The 21112-nt window shown below is 41.7% G+C and overlaps 1 protein-coding gene across 1 annotated transcript; it reads left to right on the top strand.

The window, feature by feature from the left end:
* Positions 1-2433: 2433 nt before the first annotated feature.
* On the top strand, positions 2434-18656 carry LOC111961830 (urea transporter 2). The gene is made up of 10 exons (XM_023984396.2): positions 2434-2662; positions 3645-3797; positions 4107-4296; positions 4776-4904; positions 14029-14158; positions 15708-15773; positions 16189-16336; positions 16884-17018; positions 17124-17173; positions 17635-18656. Exons 2-10 carry the CDS (start codon positions 3671-3673, stop codon positions 17881-17883), a joined length of 1224 nt encoding a protein of 407 aa, XP_023840164.1. The 5' UTR covers positions 2434-2662; positions 3645-3670; the 3' UTR covers positions 17884-18656.
* Positions 18657-21112: the final 2456 nt, after the last annotated feature.

Consider the following 21112-nt stretch of genomic DNA (forward strand, 5'->3'; position numbering starts at 1 on the left):
TACATTCATGTACATATTACCTCAATTGAGGCTGACCAACCAGTGCTCCCGCACATTGGCTAACCGGGCTATCTGCATTGTGTCCCACCACCCGCCAACGCCTCTTTTACGCTACTGCTACTCTCTGTTCATCATATATGCATAGTCACTTTAACCATATCTACATGTACATACTACCTCAGTCAGCCTGACTAACCGGTGTCTGTATGTAGCCTCGCTACTGTATATAGCCTCGCTACTGAATATAACCTGTCTTTTTACTGTTGTTTTATTTCTTTACTTACCTATTGTTCACCTAATACCTTTTTTGCACTATTGGTTAGAGCCTGTAAGTAAGCATTTCACTGTAAAGTCTACACCTGTTGTATTCGGCGCACGTGACAAATAAACTTTGATTTGATTCATAAAGTCTGCTAATACATAAAATATACAACAAATGTTTAAAGGCCCAATGCAGCTGTTTTTATCGCAATATCAAATCATTTATGGGTAATAATTAAGTACCTTACTGTGATTGTTTTCAATTAAAGTGGTCAAAATAAACAAAAATCACTTCTTAGCAAAGAACAACTTCTCCAGCAATAATTTTGCTAGGACTGTGGGAGTGGTCTGAGTGGGGAGGGGAAACTGAAAACTAGGATGTAATTGGCAGACTATTTCTTATTGGTCTATTCACACACCACCTAACAGGTCTAGACGTCACAGGGCAGGCCAAAACTCCATCCTACCAAAACAGGCTGAAATTCCAGGCAGTGTTTTCAAACAGTTCCTACACTAAAACGGCATGATCATAATTTTCACAATTTCACAGTATTTTTCCAACCTCATAGTGTGGAAATATATAACAAAAATAATAAATACAAATAAAATGTATGACTGCACTTGGCCTTTAGTGAGCAAAAACATCATAGTATTAGGAATTTCATAGTAAGTCATATCAATGAGTCAGACAAATTTGTTTTGTTTAATAAGTCAATAATAAATTATAATCACTACCTGAAAAATTCAATTCACCGTTCTATTTATACCGGAGTCCAGAGATGTCCTTGGTCAGGTCACATGTACAGGAAAAAACCTGACCGGCCTTAACCAAAGATGGTGGTAAATACCTCATCTCTATACTGTAATTATGTTAAACTCTTTGGGATTCGTCTATTGAAAGTGTTAAGAAGGAAAGCCCACCACACTGGGGTAGTAATAAACCGGAGGTGATTTAGAACAATTCTGGATTCTGATCCCTGATTAGCTGCTTGGAAGGAAAGTCTCCCAAATGCAGGGTAAAGGTAAGGAGAGAAGGTGGTGAGAGACAGGGGAGAGAATGTAGAGAAACAAGGGACAGGGAGAGGGGAGAGGACAGTGAGAGGGGAGAGGACAGCGAGTGGGGAGAGGGGAGAGGACAGCGAGAGGGGGAAAGAGAATGGCATGAGAGTGGAGAGAGAGGGAGAGCAGGGCATATAATTGAATAAGATTCCTAGAGGATCTGAACGGGAGAGTAGGCTACTAGTCCCTGATTTAAACAGGACACTCAGAAGAGTAGTGGGACGCTGAGTTAATGGATCTTTCTTGAGGCGTTGAATACTTACGGTAACTGGATTTATGTTCAAGTCTCTGAGTGGATTATGAGAATAATTAGATTACATGTTATTTTCCTATATGCAGGGTATCGCAAATAAAAACAAAATCCAACCAAATTGCTGGATTTCTAGGTTTTCTGTTTTCACTGATGGATTGGCTTTAAATATGATCTTGACTCGTTTTTGTCAGATCCTTGACTAGGTGAGAATGCATGTTACTGTATGAACCGATAATATAATAATGATATCATAATTGGGCTGTTTTATGTGTTTTACCTCTAGATTATCATAGGTGTGAGTTGGGGAGAACTATTTCCATTTCCTATTGTTGTGTAATGAATGAATAACTTTGTTTAAACTATGTCTGTTTATGTGCTGAATAACCTTACTGTACCTTACATACTGTAACTGGAGGGGTTGGTTTCCTTGAGGAGGGGTTAACATAATGATTCGCTTAATTTGGGTTTGAGTTCAGTAATACTTGCTAAGTAATACTTGCTAAGTCATGCCCCCCTTTTAAAGTTTTGCCACACTAGGATATATGCCCCCCTTTTAAAGCTTTGCCACACTAGGATATATTGCTTGTGGAAAGTGTTTTTCACTGTACATATGTTTTTATGTGCAAAGCATTTGATAATGCAACTTATAGTAAATTGAGCAGTATTAGTTATGGGCATGACCTGCAATGGCACCAGACGGAGTGGGAACGGGGTCAAACCTCTGATTTAACCTTTGACTGAGGACCTAAAAAAGAATTATGCTAATTTAAGATCCAGCAGGAATAAAACTGACCTCAACGTGGAATAACAGGACATAGCTGTGTGTGTGTGTGTGTGTGTGTGTGTGTGTGTTGTGTGTGTGTGTGTGTGTGTGTGGGTTGTGTGTGTGTGTGTGTGTGTGTGTGTGTGTGTGTGTGTGTGTGTGTGTGTGTGTGTGTGTGTGTGTGTGCGTGCGTGTGTTAGTGTGTTATTTTTAACACACCACCACGAGTTGTTGACACACGGCTGTCTCTAAAGTAAACTACGGGTATTACAGTGTCGCTGTTCATGGAGATCTGGACACTTCTATTCCTGGCTCATATATCACAGGTAACACTGATTTATCATTAAAAACAACATACCCATAACTATTATGTATGTCAGCGTTTTCCAAACTTAGTCCTGGGAACCCCAAAGGGAGCACATTTTAGTTTTTGCCCTAGCACTACACAGCTGATGCAAATGGTCAACTCATCATTAAGCTTTGATTATTTGAATCACCTGTGTAGTGCTAGGACAAAAACATTAGAGAGTTTGGGAAACGCTGCTGTATGTGTAGTTTTTTATGTGTTTACTATTTTCTGTCTAACTAGCTAATCTAGTTTATGGAGTTCATGGGACTTTTCAAAACGTCATTTGCTTTTACGTGTATGGAATGCTGATTCTAATAATAGTCTTTTGACGGTAATAGAGGTGAGAGAGATATTTTGTGTAACTTGTGTAGTGATCAATGCATCTGGTAAATGCTATGTTAAAAGGTTAGCCCATCTATATCAAAGACTCCTCATCTTATGGAAACATAGAACACGGGTGGCCAACTCTTGACTAGATTGTACCATGATTAGCTGCTTATTTGACTTGGGTGTGTTAGTTCAGGGTTTCACATTCCTGACCCTGAATGTAGTTTATGGACCCAGAGAGCCAATGACCCAAACTGTGGATTTGCAGTATCTATTGAATAGCATTAGCTAGCATTGTTGAGGTCAAGCAGTGGGAGTGGTAGGTAGGACCCCTGTTAGCATGCTCCAGATATCCAGCCAAAACCAAATAATTTACTGCAAACCAGATGGTATAGCAGCACAGTATCTTAAAAACATTCCTGTCCAAAGGTATCACATTGCAATTGTTTGGAATTTATCTTTTATTGCTCCACTGTGGAGTTAGTAAATCAACAATATGGTCATGACAGCATATCCAGATAACTTAGAACATTTTTTTGTAACATTCTGAACCTCAGTCTGGGCCTAGGCCAGATACTGTAATTATATAATACATTTAATTATTGAATGTTATCTACTGTGTATTATTATAGCTGCCCTGCAGGAATTGAAGCCACTAATGACGACCCCAGCGATGGAGAAGGAGGCGAGGCCTGTAGAGAAAGGGGCTACTCTTACATCCCATCTCTCCAGAGCACTTAATCTGCTTACTGGGGACATGCGTGTGTATGGAGAATGGATAAAAAGTAAGACATGTTCAATATATGATAAAGGAAATATATAAAAATCCGGGCCTTAAAGTCCCCTGCACTGCTGGGTCATGTTAAGTAAGGCACACTGTAGCAAAAACTTTTGCAGAGGGAAATGTAAATCTGTGTTCTTATTAGACACGTTTAGGTAGTCCCTCCCTGTTTTACGCTGTTTCAAACATTTACTCCTCACTGAACGTGAGCCAGGTTTTCATCCTTACCCTCTAATCAGAGACTGATTCAGAGAGTGGATAAAATGGTCAATCAATGACTGCCTGTCTGTCTTTCTCTGTTGCTCTCCTGCAGGGCAGATTGTGGTGGTCCAGGTGGTGGACTGGGTCCTACGTGGGGTGGCCCAGGTCATGTTTGTCAACAACCCCCTCAGTGGGCTGCTCATCACATTTGGCCTGGTGCTGCAGAACCCCTGGTGGGGCCTGAACGGACTGCTAGGATCCCTCGCTTCCACACTGTCTGCACTCCTGATTAGACAAAACATGTAAGTCTATGGCGAGACCAGTAATCTACTTCCAGTTAGGCCGACTATGAATATCCCTGGCAAAAGTCTCACACAGCCAGAGGGGTATGCTGCAAAGCAGGATCAATTAGTTAGTCTTTTGCTTTTTTAGAAGGATAAGCTTGAAATGGGCATGGTCTAATTAACACAACAACCAACAAATATCTAAGTGTAGATTTCTTAATGAACCAGATGTTTATCAAAGTTACCTGGCTAACTCATAGATCCTGGTTTGTAGTATACCCCTCGGGAGTTGTAATCTTGAATATGCTCTGCAAACTGAGGTTGGCGTGGGGAAGTCTGCTTGTCTCAGTCTGAAACTCACACCAGATGTATCATTTCTCGCAATACCTTGCTTTCCCTCCCACTCACTTGGTCTTTTTTGCACCCAACATTTCTCAATATCATTGTATTTCTCTGTAGCTGTATCTTTTCTGATTTGTTTGTTTTCTGTGCTTCAGGGGGGCCATATCTGCTGGTTTATATGGCTACAATGGGACCCTGGTTGGAATGCTGATGTGTGTCTTCTCAGCCAAAGGGGACTGGTACTGGTGGCTTCTGCTCCCTAATATGTTCATGTCCATGTTATGGTATGTTACAGTAAGAATGTACTCAGTATTTTGATCAATGTAGGGGAGAGTGGGGCAAGTTGAGACATTTAATAAAAGAAAAATATTCAGCATCACTCCATCAAGGGAAATATAGTATTCTAACAAAGATATCTACATATATTTCTGGATGTTGTTTATCCCTGGAAATAATCAGAATTAATGTAAACATTCCAGTTTTGAAAATGCAGCTTGTACCGGGAGCCCACTTTTTTTGGACAACTTACCCCGGGTATGGGACAGGGGATGGGACAAGTTAAGCCGCCTACACATATCTGTACTGAATTAAATAGTACCACTACTTTTTTTAAACCATTTCTATCTTTATTTACCAAACACAATTCAACGCTATATAGAGATATATAGATAGATAAAACATCACGAATCACCACCATAAATAAATCTTGAATCAATACTTTAAATTGCCTGAATGACACCAGAATATCAAGATGAAATGTATGTAGAATTTTGTTCCAGCAATATGGTGCATTTTAAAACTAAATGCAGGGCCTCCCGAGTGGCGCAGGGGTCTAAGACACTGCATCACAGTGCTAGGTGTGCCACTAGAGATCCTGGTTCAAGTCCAGACTCTGTCACAGCCGGCCGTGACTGGGAGACCCATGGGGCAGGGCTCTATTGGCCCAGTGTCATCCAGATTAGGGGAGGGTTTGGCACGGCCGGGATGTCCTTGTCCCATCGCGCTCTAGCGACTCCTGTGGCTGGCCGGGCACATGCATGCTGACACGGTTGCCAGGTGTACGGTGTTTCCTCCGACACATTGGTGCAGCTGGCTTCCGGGTTAAGTGGGCATTGTGTCAAGAAGCAGTACAGTTTCGCTGGGTTGTGTTTTGGAGGACGCACGGCTCCCGACCTTCACCTCTCCCGAGTCCGTATGGGAGTTGCAGCGATGGGACAAGACTAACTACCAATTGAGGAGAAAAAGGGGTAAAAACAAATAACAAAAAAACGAAATGCAGATTTACTTAGCTCGGTGGAGACCCTAGGAACCTCAAGAGTTAACCAATCCTGTGAACGGGTTAGGCAACTCGGGTGTCTACACTTCAACAGCAAAGTTAGATAAGACGGAAGTTAATGAAGTAGGGCCAACAAGGAAGTAATGTAGAGATCTACAGGTCTTTAGCGAAGTCCAGCCAACCTTTTGATACAGGATGCAGTGATTAGTATCAGAACTGTCACCTGTAACAAAACGAAGATATGGTAGATGGCATCCAAAGGTTTAAGAGTAGTATCATAAATAATATCAAAATAATCAAGAACAAAGGTTTAAGTGTTGTAGAATAAATAATATCAAAATAATCAAGAACAAAGGTTTAAGTGTTGTAGAATAAATAATATCAAAATAATCAAGAACAAAGGTTGACTGAATCATTTACTTCCTACTGCTTAAAAAAAAGGCCCCATCTGATTCTGTTGGGAAAAAAACCAACTTTAATCTTAGCTTCTTAACCAGCTCATCTATGTTTTTTAAAAGTCACATTTTTAACAGATTGACCAATGGTGTTTATATAAATAGTGAAGAGAACAGGTCGCTAAATTGATCCCTGTGGTACACCTTCATGTACTTCAAAAATTCAGACAACCCCATCAATCACCATGGCCTGAGTTCTGGCACTAATATAACCATGAACAGTCAGAGTTCAGGCCTTGCGTAGACAACTTATTCAATAAAAGAACATGAGCAACAGTATCAAACGCTTTAGACAGGTCCACAAACAAAGCTGCACATTTAATTTGAGTGTCTAAAGCATTGACAAGATCATTAACAACTAAAGTTGTTGCTGTAATAGCACTATGCCCAGGCCTAAACCCGGATTGGTTTACATTCTAAATATATTTCTCAGATAAATAAAGAGCAAAGTTATACATTTACCAAGGATTCAGGAATCTTAGCTAGAAAAGGAAGCCTTGAAATGGTGTGATAATGATTAAGATCATGTTTAATAAATGTGGGTTATTGAGCCAACAATGATGGGCGCTGCACAGTTAAGTAGGCAGGATCCAATTGGTCAGCCCCTGTTGATTTCTTGTCTATTGCTAGCAAAGCATCCATTACTTATTTTTCTGTAAATAGCCTAAAAGAAAAGCTTTGACTATCATTTCTCTGATCATTCAGCAAGTTTCCCCAATCAGCATCCAGACCAATATCATTGTGAATAGGCTTAGAAGTTATTTCAATAACTGAAATAAAATGGTGATTAAATGCATCAATGATGTAATTTTTCCTGTAATGAGGCCAGTGTCGGAAGTAATTTGTTGTGGCAGAGAGGAGGAAGTAGTGGCGCAGCGGTCTAAGACACTCCGTCAGTGCAAGACGCTGGTACAAGACACTGCATCAGTGCAAGATGCTGGTACAAGACACTGCATCAGTGCAAGACGCTGGTACAAAGAGAAACTGCACAGGAAGACGCTGGTACAAGACACTGCATCAGTGCAAGACGCTGGTACAAGACACTGCATCAGTGCAATACGCTGGTACAAGAGACTGCATCAGTGCAAGACGCTGGTACAAAGACAGCATCAGTGCAAGACGCTGGTACAAGACACTGCATCAGTGCAAGAATGCTGGTACAAAGACACTGCATCAGTGCAAGACGCTGGTACAAGACACTGCATCAAGTGCAAGACGCTGGTAACAAGACACTGCATCAGTGCAAGACGCTGGTACAAGACACTGCATCAGTGCAAGACGCTGGTACAAGACACTGCATCAGTGCAAGACGCTGGTACAAGACACTGAAAGCCTGTGTTCCTGGCCTTGACCCAAGCATCACCTCTTTTATGAATGACTTCTGATCATTCCGGAGTGTACCAGGCATTCAATCTACCTTTAACCCTTCATGTTTTGAAGGGAGCATGATATTTGAAGACATCTGCTAAATGTCTCATAGCTAATTCAGGTTCAATGATAGCTGATTCAGCTGTTCACTGACATTTTTCAAGTTCCTCTTTGTGATGAAATGAGGCTTAGATTTTTGTATTCTCACATCTTTAACACAAACAACTGGGCAATGGTCGCTAATGTCTTGGGCAAAGACACCCAGGATAATAACTTCTGATTTAATAAAATAAGACAAAAGATGGTAAACCCCTATAACAGTTACAGATACATTTTTCCCCACACAAAGCCTTAAAGATGGTAGCTAACATTTTTGGGCAAGGAAAATGGATTTCAGTTAGGAGACAGAGAAATAATTTTTAATAAGAATGGCCACTGACTCTACCCTGTCTGTCAGCTCTGAACATATTACAACTCTCAATATTAATATAGATCCAAGTTTCAGCCAATACCAGCATGTCTGGATTCGTCTGCATAGCCCAGATCATGATGTTGTCCAGTTTATGAAGTAAGCTGCTAATGTTCAAATGCGTCAACCCAAGTAATTTACGATTTTTAAAGTCGCATTGAGTCTCCAACTCAAAGAAGCTACGTTCAATAGGCGGTTGCAGGCCCTGTCTTATGGTTGATATTGATTATAATTGATACGACTATAAGATTGCATAGAACTCCATCATTTGGTCTATCCCTAGTAGTAATAGAGGAAGGAGTAGAAATTGTAATTACTTTTCTAAGGTTAGCACCATAGGGCCTAAGGCTGCATCCAATACCAGAGTAACCAATGATGGAATGTTATAAGCTGACTTTACATGGGATTTGGTTGCTATAGTGCAACAGCCCAAGCCCTCTGTGATTTGAAAACCTAGGGGGTATTCAAGTTTATGGAATTCATATTTGAACTAAAGGCACTGGGTGAGCAGACCAGTGGGCTTTCTCTTTTGAGCTAATAATAGCAGATCTAAGAGTGGAGTTCAAATGAATACACCCCTGGCAGTATAGACAAAAGTACGATGATAACACTTAGAAAGGATGGGAGGTGTTACCTGAGTGGGGCTTGGTCTGTCCCTGAGTTAATATCTTAACGCAGCCTTCAAATGTGAAGAGAGAGTCCGGGCTCTTAGATGGTTTGGATGGAGTCCATCATCTCTCGGTAGAGAATTTTTTTTGTTTCCAAAAAGTGTCGAAATTGTCAATAAAATGTATGCAAACAGTGGCAGTAGTTTTTAAGCCAGATATGAAGTGCTAAGAGCCTGCTGAACCAGCGATGGCACGGGACCACAGATAATCGGCTGCTTTCAGAGCCTTTCAGGGTGCTGATTAGCTCAATAAAATCCTGTTTCATTAGCTCTCATTTTATATAATTTGAACACAAAATTGTATATTTACTAGTCTAGTAAGGGTCTCTGCAGTGCCGTGTCTTTGGCTATGCCGGATTAAGAATGACATGCTATTCTCCTCTCACGGAAGAGAGGGCCGTGTTTCATAGTTTACAACCAATGTCTATTCACACGGGCGGGGCCACTAAGTTGAGCATAGTTCACTCATGAAAACCAATTCTCTCATTTAGAAGCTAAAATTACATTTCATCTTTTCATAAATAGTTTCATATTTAAACATATAAATTGCGCAACAATTCCATGTGAATATGATGATATCTAGAATGTGTAGACTTTCCAAGATACAATTTGTCGTCCTATCATCAGTAATAATGTCTCAGACGCCAACTGATCTGACATCATATTCATTAAGTACCAACACATATTTTCAACTGGTTGGATTACCGAAATAGGGTTCCGTTTCCCACCTTTTGATGTTCCCAGACTCTCTATTTTAACAAAGGGATTTTCAATAGTCACATCGGTAGAGTAGAGAGAGGAAAAAGGGGAAAGGTATTTATGGGGGTCATAAACCTCCCCCAACAGGCCAATGTCATGACAGCAGGGCAGTCCTGGCCAGTCAATCGGAGAGTGGCGACACATTGGCGAGGCAGTGGCACAACGACTAGGCTGAGGAGTAGAAAAGGTCTTAGTGGAACCTATCCAGGATATACTGCAATGACTCAATTTGCTTACTCTGGATGCCCAGCTCATACATATTCCTCAATAAGCTGACAGTTATCACATTGGGAATTTGTCCGGTCAATATTTTCCCAGAACAGTGTAAAATAGGTGCAGCTCCTACATGAGATGAAACGATCAATGTAGTCTCTGAAGGTGGTAAACGGCAATCTGGGAAAAGTCAGTTTCCCCAAATGGCGGAAAGTGGTAGATGCCATTTTGAAAAAGTCAGTTAAAATCCACACAAATAAAATAGGTTGGCGAATAATCAGCTAAAAGTCAATCCACACAGTGTAATAGTTAGATTGAATCACACAGTGTGTAGGATCACCACAGTTATAGGCAGCAAGCCAGAACCCAACCACAGACTAGAAACCATCCAGCACTAGCACCCACAATAAATACAACCAAGGCACAAAACTGGCCAGCATTACAACAGCAAGGAGAGAGCGGTAACTTAGTGCCTTGCAAAAGTATTCATCCCCCTTGGCGTTTTTCCTATTTTGTTGCATTACAACCTGTAATTTAAATTGATTTTTATTTGGATTTCATGTAATTGACATACACAAAATAGTCCCAATTGGTGAAGTGAAATGAAAAAAATTACTTGTTTAAAAAAATGGAAAAGTGGTGCGTGCATATGTATTCACCCCCTTTGCTATGAAGCCCCTAAATAAGATCTGGTGCAACCAATTACCTTCAGAAGTCACATAATTAGTTAAATAAAGTCCACCTGTGTGCAATCTAAATGCCACATGATCTGTCACATGATCTCAGTATATATACACACCTATTCTGAAAGGCCCCATAGTCTGCAACACCACTAGGCAAGGGGCCCCACCAAGACCAAGGAACTCTCCAAACAGGTCAGGGACAAAGTTGTGGAGAAGAACAGATCAAGGTTGGGTTATAAAAAAACATATCTGAAACTTTGAACATCGCACGGAGCACCATTAAATACATCAATAAAAAATGGAAAGAATATGGCACCACAACAAACCTGCCAAGAGAGGGCCGTCCACAAACTCATAGACCAGGCAAGGAGGGCGTTAATCAGAGAGGCAACAAAGAGACCAAAGATAACCCTGAAGGAGCTGCAAAGCTCCACAGTGGAGATTGGAGTATCTGTCCACAGGACCACTTTAAGCTGTACACTCCACAGAGCTGGGCTTTACGAAAGAGTGGCCAGAAAAAAGCCATTGCTTAAAGAAAAAAATAAGCAAACACGTTTGGTGTTTGCCAAAAGGCATGTGGGAAACTCCCCAAACATATGGAAGAATGTACTCTGGTCAGACAAAAAAATATGTTGCTTTTTGGCCATCAAGTAAAATGCTATGTCTGGCGCAAACCCAACACCTCTCATCACCCCGGGAACACCATATCCACAGTGAAGCATGGTGGTGGCAGCATCATGCTGTGGGGATGTTTTTCATCGGCAGGGACTGGGAAACTGTTCAGAATTGAAGGAATGATGGATGGCGCTAAATACAGGGAAATTCCTGAGGGAAACCTGTTTCAGTCTTCCAGAGGTTTTAGACTGGGACGGAGGTTCACCTTCCAGCAGGACAAGGACCCTAAGCATACTGCTAAAGCAACACTCGAGTGGTTTAAAAGGAAACATATTTTTAAATGTCTTGGAATGGCCTAGTCAAAGCCCAGACCTCAATCCATTTGAGAATCTGGGGTATGACTTAAAGAATGCTGTACACCAGCGGAACCCATCCAACTTGAACGAGCTGGAACAGTTTTGCCTTGAAGAATGGGCAAAAATCCCAGTGGCTAGATGCACCAAGCTTATAGAGACCTACCTCAAGAGACTTGCAGCTGTAATTTCTGCAAAGGTGGCTCTACAAAGTATTGACTTTGGGGGGTGAATAGTTATGCAAGCTCAAATTTTCTGTTTTTTTGTCTTATTTCTTGTTTGTTTCACAATGAAAAATACTTTGCATCTTCAAAGTGGTAGTCATGTTGTGTAAATCAAATGATACACACCCCCAAAAAAATCTATTTTAATTCCAGGTTGTAAGGCAACAAAATAGGAAAAATGCCAAGGGGGTGAAAACTTTTGCAAGCCACTGTACTCAATGCAATTAAATGCTGGGGCCCATCAAAACAGTAACGCAACGGAGGACATGTTACCAGTATGATAGCCAGGAGAGAAGCACATTGGAGGGGGTATACAGTCATGGCCAAAAGTTTTGAGAATGACACAAATATTAATTTCCACAAAGTTTGCTGTCTCAGTGTCTTTAGATGTTTTTGTCAGATGTTACTATGGAATACTGAAGTATAATTACAAGCATTTCATAAGTGTCAAAGGCTTTTATTGACATTTACATGAAGTTGATGCAAAGAGTCAATATTTGCAGTGTTGACCCTTCTTTTTCAAGACCTCTGCAATCTGCCCTGGCATGCTGTCAATTAACTTCTGGGCCACATCCTGACTGATGGCAGCCCATTCTTGCATAATCAATGCTTGGAGTTTGTCAGAATTTGTGGGTTTTTGTTTGTCCACCCGCCTCTTGAGGATTGACCACAAGTTCTCAATGAGATTAAGGTCTGGGGAGTTTCCTGACCATAGACCCAAAATATCAATGTTATGTTCCCCGAGCCACTTAGTTATCACTTTTGCCTTATGGCAAGGTGCTCCATCATGCTGGAAAAGGCATTGTTCGTCAGCAAACTGTTTCTGGATGTTTGGGAGAAGTTGCTCTCGGAGGATGTGTTGGTACCATTCTTTATTCATGGCTGTGTTCTTAGGCAAATTGTGAGTGAGCCCACTCCCTTGGCTGAGAAGCAACCCCACACATGAATGGTCTCAGGATGCTTTACTGTTGGCATGACACAGGACTGATGGTAGTGCTCACCTTGTCTTCTCTGGACAAGCTTTTTTCCGGATGCCCCAAACAATCGGAAAGGGGATTCATCAGGGGAAATGACTTTACTCCAGTCCTCAGCAATCTAATCCCTGTACCTTTTGCAGAATATCAGTCTGTCCCTGATGTTTTTCCTGGAGAGAAGTGGCTTCTTTGCTGCCCTTCTTGACACCAGGTCATCCTCCAAAAGTCTTCGCCTCACTGTGCGTGCAGATGCACTCACACCTGCCTGCTGCCATTCCTGAGCAAGCTCTGTACTGGTGGTGTCCCGATCCCGCAGCTGAATCAACTTTAGGAGACGGTCCTGGCGCTTGCTGGACTTTCTTGGGCGGCCTGAAGCCTTCTTCACAACAATTGAACTGCTCTCCTTGAAGTTCTTGATGATCCGATAAATGGTTGATTTAGGTGCAATCTTACTGGCAGCAATATCCATGCCTGTGAAGCCCTTTTTGTACAAAGCAATGATGACGGCACGAAGAACAATGATTCCAAGCCCCACCCTCCTTTTGAAGCTTCCAGTCTGTTAATCAAACTCACTCTGTCAGCATGACAGCCTTGTCCTCGTCAACACTCACACCTGTGTTAACGAGAGAATCACTGACATGATGTCAGCTGGTCCTTTTGTGGCAGGGCTGAAATGCAGTGGAAATGTTTTGGGGGGGATTCAGTTCATTTGCATGGCAAAGAGGAACTTTGCAATTAATTGCAATTCATCTGATCACTCTTCATAACATTCTGGGATATATGCAAATTGCCATCATACAAACTGAGGCAGCAGACTTTGTGAAAATTAATATTTGTGTCATTCTCAACTTTTGGCCACCACTGTAGTTTCCAGTACAGGCCGGTGGAAGATGGGAGGGAGGCAAGCGCTACACCGGGCCACGGGAGAGTCAAAGAGAGTAAATCCAAGTAGGCTAAACCAAGTGTAGTTCAAGTTTGGCAGTAGTCTAAAAACATCCAAGACACAATGTCAAGTGGAAGTATGAAAGCAGCAGTAGGCAGGTGTCTGCTCAGATAATGCCCCAGTGCAGGCTCCAGTGCAGAGTATGGTAGCCAGGTATATCCATGTAGGCCTCAAAAGTTTCAGCAGACCTATTTTGTATATCTCCTTAAAAACACTGTATGCAATATTGCACTATTGTCCAATGTGTTCACAGCCAACTGAAACAAAGCTAAAATTGAATTCAACTGAAACACCCTAACTTCTAAATAATGATCCAACCCTCCATTTCCTTTTTTCCTCTACCTGATTATGATCATATTTCAAGCTTCTTGTTGTGTGTTCTTCACTTCCTGTTCCTGTTCCTGTGCAGTCCCATAGTCTCCAGTGCCCTGGGCTCAGTGTTCAGCAAATGGGACCTCCCTGTGTTCACTCTACCATTCAACATCCTTGTGTGTTTGCACATGGCTGCCATGGGGTCTAACCACCCCTACTTTCCAGAGGTAGGCCCAAAATATACTCACGTACACACAGAGGCACAGTACCGTTCAAAAGTTTGCGGTCACTTACAAATGTCCTTGTTTTTAAAAGAAAATCAAAAAAGAATTGTCTATTACAATAACATAAAATTGATCAGAAATACAGTGTAGACATTGTTAATGTTGTAAATGACTATTGTAGCTGGAAACGGCAGATACATATTTTTTTAATATCTACATAGGCGTACAGAGGCCCATTATCAGCAACCATCACTCCTGTGTTCCAATGGCACGTTGTGTTAGCTAATCCAAGTTTATCATTTTAAAAGGCTAATTGATCATTAGAAAACCCTTTTGCAATTATGTTAGCACAGCTGAAAACTGTTGTCCTGATTAAAGAAGCAATAAAACTGGCCTTCTTTAGACTAGGTGAGTATCTGGAGCATCAGCATTTGTGGGTTCGATTACAGACTCAAAATGGCTAGAAACAAAGACCTTTCTTCTGAAACTCGTCAGTCTATTCTTGTTCTGAGAAATGAAGGCTATTCCATGCAAGAAATTGCCAAGAAACTGAAGATCTCGTACAACGCTGTGTACGACTCCCTTCACAAAACAGCGCAAACTGTCTCTAACCAGAATAGAGAGAGTGGTAGGCCCCGGTGCACGACTGAGCAAGAGGACAAGTACATTAGAGTGTCTAGTTTGAGAAACAGATGCCTCACAAGTCCTCAACTGGCACCTTTATTAAATAGTACCTGAAAAAAACACCAGTCTCAACGCCAACAGTGAAGAGGCGACTCCAGGATGCTGGCATCTGTTTCTCAAACTAGACACTCTAATGTACTTGTCCTCCTGCTCAGTTGTGCACCGGGGCCTCCCACTCTCTCTATTCTGGTTAGAGACAGTTTGCGCTGTTCTGTGAAGGGAGTAGTACACAGGGTTGTACAAGATCTTCAGTTTCTTGACAATTTCTCGCGTGGAATAGCCTTCATTTCTCAGAACAAGAATAGACTGACGAGTTTCAGAAGAAAGGTCTTTGTTTCTAGCCATTTTGAGTCTGTAATCGAACCCACAAATGCTGATGCTCCAGATACTCAACTAGTCTAAAGAAGGCCAGTTTTATTGTTTCTTTAATCAGGACAACAGTTTTCAGCTGTGATAACATAATTGCAAAAGGGTTTTCTAATGATCAATTAGCCTTTTAAAATTATAAACTTGGATTAGCTAACACAACGTGCCATTGGAACACAGGAGTGATGGTTGCTGATAATGGGCCTCTGTACGCCTACGTACATATTCCATTCATTTTTTTTTATCTGCCGTTTCCAGCTACAATAGTCATTTACAACATTAACAATGTCTACACTGTATTTCTGATCAATTTTATGTTATTTTAATGGACAACATTTTTTTGATTTTCTTTCAAAAACAAGGACATTTGTAAGTGACCCCTAACTTTTGAACGGTAGTGTACATATGCACTCACACACACTTACATACCACACACACACACACACACACACACACACACACCTCCCAATATCCTAATACCCCCAGTTTCTGCTTTCCCCAGGTGCTAATGCAGCCAAAGTCCTCTCTCCATCTGAACACCACCTTGGCAGAACGAAGCATACCTCAGGTAGGACAGTACCCTGTACGGTGTCCATATCAGGACAGCCTCCGACTCACAACACTGTAACCTTGTGTGTTTCTAAACGAATTCTCCAACATATTCTAGATGATTCTGTCACTTCAACAATTAAGAAACAAAAATAGGTCAAACACATAATCCTCACAGATATAGTCCAAAGAAACAATTTCACTGAACTTTCCAAGAGCAGGAAATTTTGATTTCTAACAAAAGTGTATTGAGTGGATGTAGGATTATGGTAGCTTGTGGTGTTAGCTACCATGAGGTAGAAGTGACTAGTAACCACAGATCTAGGATCAGATTACCTTACTCCCAATCCTAACCCAAAGTGAGGAAGGGAAATAGATCTTACCCAGGATCAGTAATTGGTGATAGCCTGCTTGTTGGTTACTTCCTGGTGCAGCTCTTGATGGCGGTGCCAGTTGGCGTGGGTCAGGTGTACGGCTGTGACTGCCCCTGGACTGGAGGAATCTTCATCATAGCACTGCTGCTTTCCTCCCCAACCATCTGCATGCACGCTGTACTGGGCTCTATTGTTGGTGTAGTGTCCGGTAAGAGACTTGCTCTCAAATAATTTTGTACACCTGACCTCTAATCCCAGCACATACTGTGGAAATACTGATTGGGATACAAAACAAGTTTGGTTTTAATGGCTATACTCATTAACAATACCAATGGACATGCTCTTTAGAGATATAACTGAGAGTGGTATAAGTTGCATCACAGAACACAATAGGAGCTGTACTTCTTTAAAAAACTGTCTTATGTTAGCGTCTCAATAAATAACTGGGGAGCATAACAGTTGTGAACATGACTTTTTTTATGTACACCGAATTAGAAACATCGGAAGTATGCTATTGTTTTCGTGTTCATTAGTCAATTTTGAAGTTAAATTCAACATATCCCAAGATGATTTGTTGTGCATCATCGTGAAGCAAAATAATGCAGATGTAAGCCATATATTGGCAATTCTTTAATCACAGGCTATAATTGGGGCCAGGAGTTTAACTAGGTACTAGGGCCCAGAGCTTTTCATGGTCAAATCACATGGGCAGGGAAATCTGGACCTAGCTGTATTGTATGTCCTGTTCGATGTAGGTCTTGTTCTGGCTGCTCCTCGTGAGGACATCTACTCAGGACTGTGGGGCTACAACAGTTGTCTGTCCTGCATCGCTATTGGAGGGGTGTTCTATGCATTGACATGGCAGAGTCATCTACTGGCTATTACCTGTGGTAGGTTCAGAAACAACACCTTCACCTTACTCAATGCTGTCAGACAAGCAGTCTACTTCATGACCACCCATTCAATGAAGCCAGTTGTTCTTTTTCTACTTTCAGCCTTTTTCTGTGCGTACATGAGTTTGGCCATTTCAAATCTGATGTCCATAGTAAGTTCTTACATTTTTATTTCATTCTTGGTCAACATCTAATGTACTGCTGCCACTAATTTGAATGCTCTGTACTTGTCTAATAAGTCAAACAAAAAAAAAATTCAGCCTATAAAGAGTGCATATTTTTGATTGGTTAGTCTTCCGGTTCCTTTTATGTTGAGAGCTTTTGGTTACATAATGCAGTACAAGCAGCCGACCCTATACCATAATTAGCTGCAGTACTTCTGAATTAATGTATGAAACATTCTTACCTAACCAGGGCAATTATCTGAAGTGTCAGTGAGTCTGTTACATCACCCAGTAGACAATCAACAATACCTAGGGTTGTACATATCAAGCATCTCAGAGTAGGAGTGCCAGGTAAAAGTCAGAAATTATAGGTAAATAAGAATTATTATTCTGAGATGCTTGATACAATCTCTTAACTCCACTTCTACCATATCACCTGTTGTTTTCAGTTTGGGCTACCAGCATGCACCTGGCCTTTCTGCCTGTCCGCCCTCACCTTCCTCCTCATCACCACTGAATCCAGAGCCATACACAGACTGCCTCTGTCGGCCGTGACGTACCCTGAGGAAAACAGGCGCTACAACAAAGAGAGGTCACCAGAAAATCACCAGGAGGATCAGCAGAACATCAGTAAAGAGGAGAAACTGCTGGAGAGAAGAGAAGAGATAAAGCCTCATATCAGCCTGTCAGTAGAGTAGTGTGTATTCTGAGGACACGAAGTGAATAGCCTATCTCTCCGTGAATGCTAGTAGCCCATGGAAAAATTCTAGGAAAATGTTAGCAAATTATAGTAAAGTCAACGCTGGAGTTAGAGACATTGAAAACATATTGGCTAGGATATCAATAGCTATTGTCTTACAGTCAAAGAAACCTCTGACTTAATTTCATCTTCCTCTACTGTTTTGAAAAGCACAGTTTTTCTATCCTGGAATCCACACTGAATATGATTCCGGGCTGGAGTTTCACTATATTCTACAAATACTTTTGCAATGAGCCTAATAGTCTCTGGACTACAACAACTTTAGCATCCTTACATTGGACTCAATATTTTATTGTAGAATTTATAGTTGTGTTTTGCTAGTACACCTTTTTACGTATGGGCTTTGATTCAGGCTGTACCACTAATTTGTCATAACTTTATTGCTCAGTAGAGGGCAGCACTCACCAAAGCAAGCCGATGCTTACTGCTGTGTCTGAATGAGTCATTTTTGGAATCTCAAAATAAGCGCTGTTTATATGAAACAATTTTTGTTACAAGTTTTCTTATTCTATTTATTAGATTAGTAGAGAGGTGAGGGGGGGATACACCCAAACAGAAATACATTTCTTCTCTTTGGATGTAGAGAGGAATTTACATTGCAGTAGATCATAACAGCAGTTCAGCCACTGAGTTGTTATAGGGCGCGCTCATTAAGTTCTCTTCCAGCAAAACCAGGCTATTTTCAGACAGGTACTGTACATCACGACCTCGCCTCGTCTGCACTCGGAGGTAGAGTCATATTATTGGAGAGCACAGTGATGGATGTAAAGAAGACACATTTGTGAGATATTCTCTGAAACGTGTCCACGATCCTCTCTTTGTTTCACCAGTCCCCTCCCAATATCAGGTGGGAAGTGACTGCATAAACTATACTGTGTGTGTGTGTGTGTGTTTGCATGGGTACGTATGTATATCTGTATATATTTTCTCGGTGTGTCTGTGTTAAACCGTGACACACGTTCACACGGTCCAGCTGCAATGACAGTCACACTCCCAGACATGTGAGAGTAAAAGCAGACAGGAGAGAGGGAGGGGAATAGAGCAGAAAAAAGAAGATGAGGGGTTGGGCGAGGAGATTGAAAAAAATTATTACTCGACTAAAAATGAACTGAATCACGTTCTTGATAGTCCTCTTCCTCACATCCTCCACACTCATTAAAACAGCTCTGGGAACTGGTTGTCACTAGTTACCACAGCCACATAGTCATAATCATGGCTAAACTCGCCTATTTCTACAATTTCTCTTCTTAAAATCTGATTTTAAATCTAACCTTAACCACACTGCTAACCTTATGCCTAACCTTAAATTAAGACCAAAAAACTAGGCAATATTTTTTTCTCATGAATTTATACTACAGTGCCTTTGGAAAGTATTCAGACCCCATGACAGTTTCCACATTTTGTTAAGTTAGACATTCTAAAATGGATAAAATATCTATTTTTTCCTCAGCAATCTACACACAATACCCCATAATGACAAAGCCAAACAGGTTTTTAGAAAAAACAGAAATACCTTATTTACATAAGTATTCAGACCCTTTGTGATGAGACTTGATATTGAGTTCAGGTGCATCCTGTTTCCATTGATCATCCTTGTGATGTTTCTACAACTTGGAGTCCTCCGATTTTGAATTTGAGGCTGTGGTAACTAGTGACAACCCTGGGGACTATTCCAAACACACCATCAAATCAAATCAAATTTTATTAGTCACATACACATGGTTAGCAGATGTTAATGCGAGTGTAGCGAAATGCTTGTGCTTCTAGTTCCGACAATGCAGTAATAACCAACAAGTAATCTAACCTAACAATTCCACAACTACTACCTTATACACACACAAGTGTAAAGGGATAAAGAATATGTACATAAAGATATATGAATGAGTGGTGGTACAGAACGGCATAGGCAAGATGCAGTAGATGGTATAGAGTACGGTATATACATATGAGATGAGTACTGTAGGGTATGTAAACATAAAGTGGCATAGTTTAAAGTGGCTAGTGGTACATGTATTACATAAAGATGGCAAGATGCAGTAGATGATATAGAGTACATTATATACATATGAGATGGGTAATGTAGGGTATGTAAACATTATATTAAGTGGCATTGTTTAAAGTGGCTAGTGGTACATTTTTACATAATTTCCATCAATTCCCATTTTTAAAGTGGCTGGAGTTGAGTCAGTATGTTGGCAGCGGCCGCTAAATGTTAGTGGTGGCTGTTTAACCTGTCTCTTATACACATCTAGATGTGTATAAGAGACAGGCTTTGATGCACCTGTACTGACCTCGCCTTCTGGATGATAGCGGGGTGAACAGGCAGTGGCTTGGGTGGTTGTTGTCCTTGATGATCTTTATGGCCTTCCTGTGACATCGGGTGGTGTAGGTGTCCTGGAGGGCAGGTAGTTTGCCCCCGGTGATGCGTTCTGCAGACCTCACTACCCTCTGGAGAGCCTTACGGTTGTGGGCGGAGCAGTTGCCGTACCAGGCGGTGATACAGCCCGACAGGATGCTCTCGATTGTGCATCTGTAGAAGTTTGTGAGTGCTTTTGGTGACAAGCCGAATTTCTTCAGCCTCCTGAGGTTGAAGAGGCGCTGCTGCGCCTTCTTCACGACGCTGTCTGTGTGGGTGGACCAATTCAGTTTGTCCGTGATGTGTACACCGAGGAACTTAAAACTTTCCACCTTCTCCACTACTGACCCGTCGATGTGGATAGGGGGGTGCTCCCTCTGCTGTTTCCTGAAGTCCACAATCATCTCCTTTGTTTTGTTGACGTTGAGTGTGAGGTTATTTTCCTGACACCACACTCCGAGGGCCCTCACCTCCTCCCTGTAGGCCGTCTCGTCGTTGTTGGTAATCAAGCCTACCACTGTAGTGTCATCCGCAAACTTGATGATTGAGTTGGAGGCGTGCATGGCCACGCAGTCGTGGGTGAACAGGGAGTACAGGAGAGGGCTCAGAACGCACCCTTGTGGGGCCCCAGTGTTGAGGATCAGCGGGGTGGAGATGTTGTTACCTACCCTCACCACCTGGGGGCGGCCCGTCAGGAAGTCCAGGACCCAGTTGCACAGGGCGGGGTCGAGACCCAGGGTCTCGAGCTTGATGACGAGTTTGGAGGGTACTATGGTGTTAAATGCTGAGCTGTAATCACTGTAGCGATGGG

The sequence above is a fragment of the Salvelinus sp. IW2-2015 genome, linkage group LG4q.1:29, assembly GCF_002910315.2.
Source record: "Salvelinus sp. IW2-2015 linkage group LG4q.1:29, ASM291031v2, whole genome shotgun sequence".
Classification (NCBI taxonomy): domain Eukaryota; kingdom Metazoa; phylum Chordata; class Actinopteri; order Salmoniformes; family Salmonidae; genus Salvelinus; species Salvelinus sp. IW2-2015.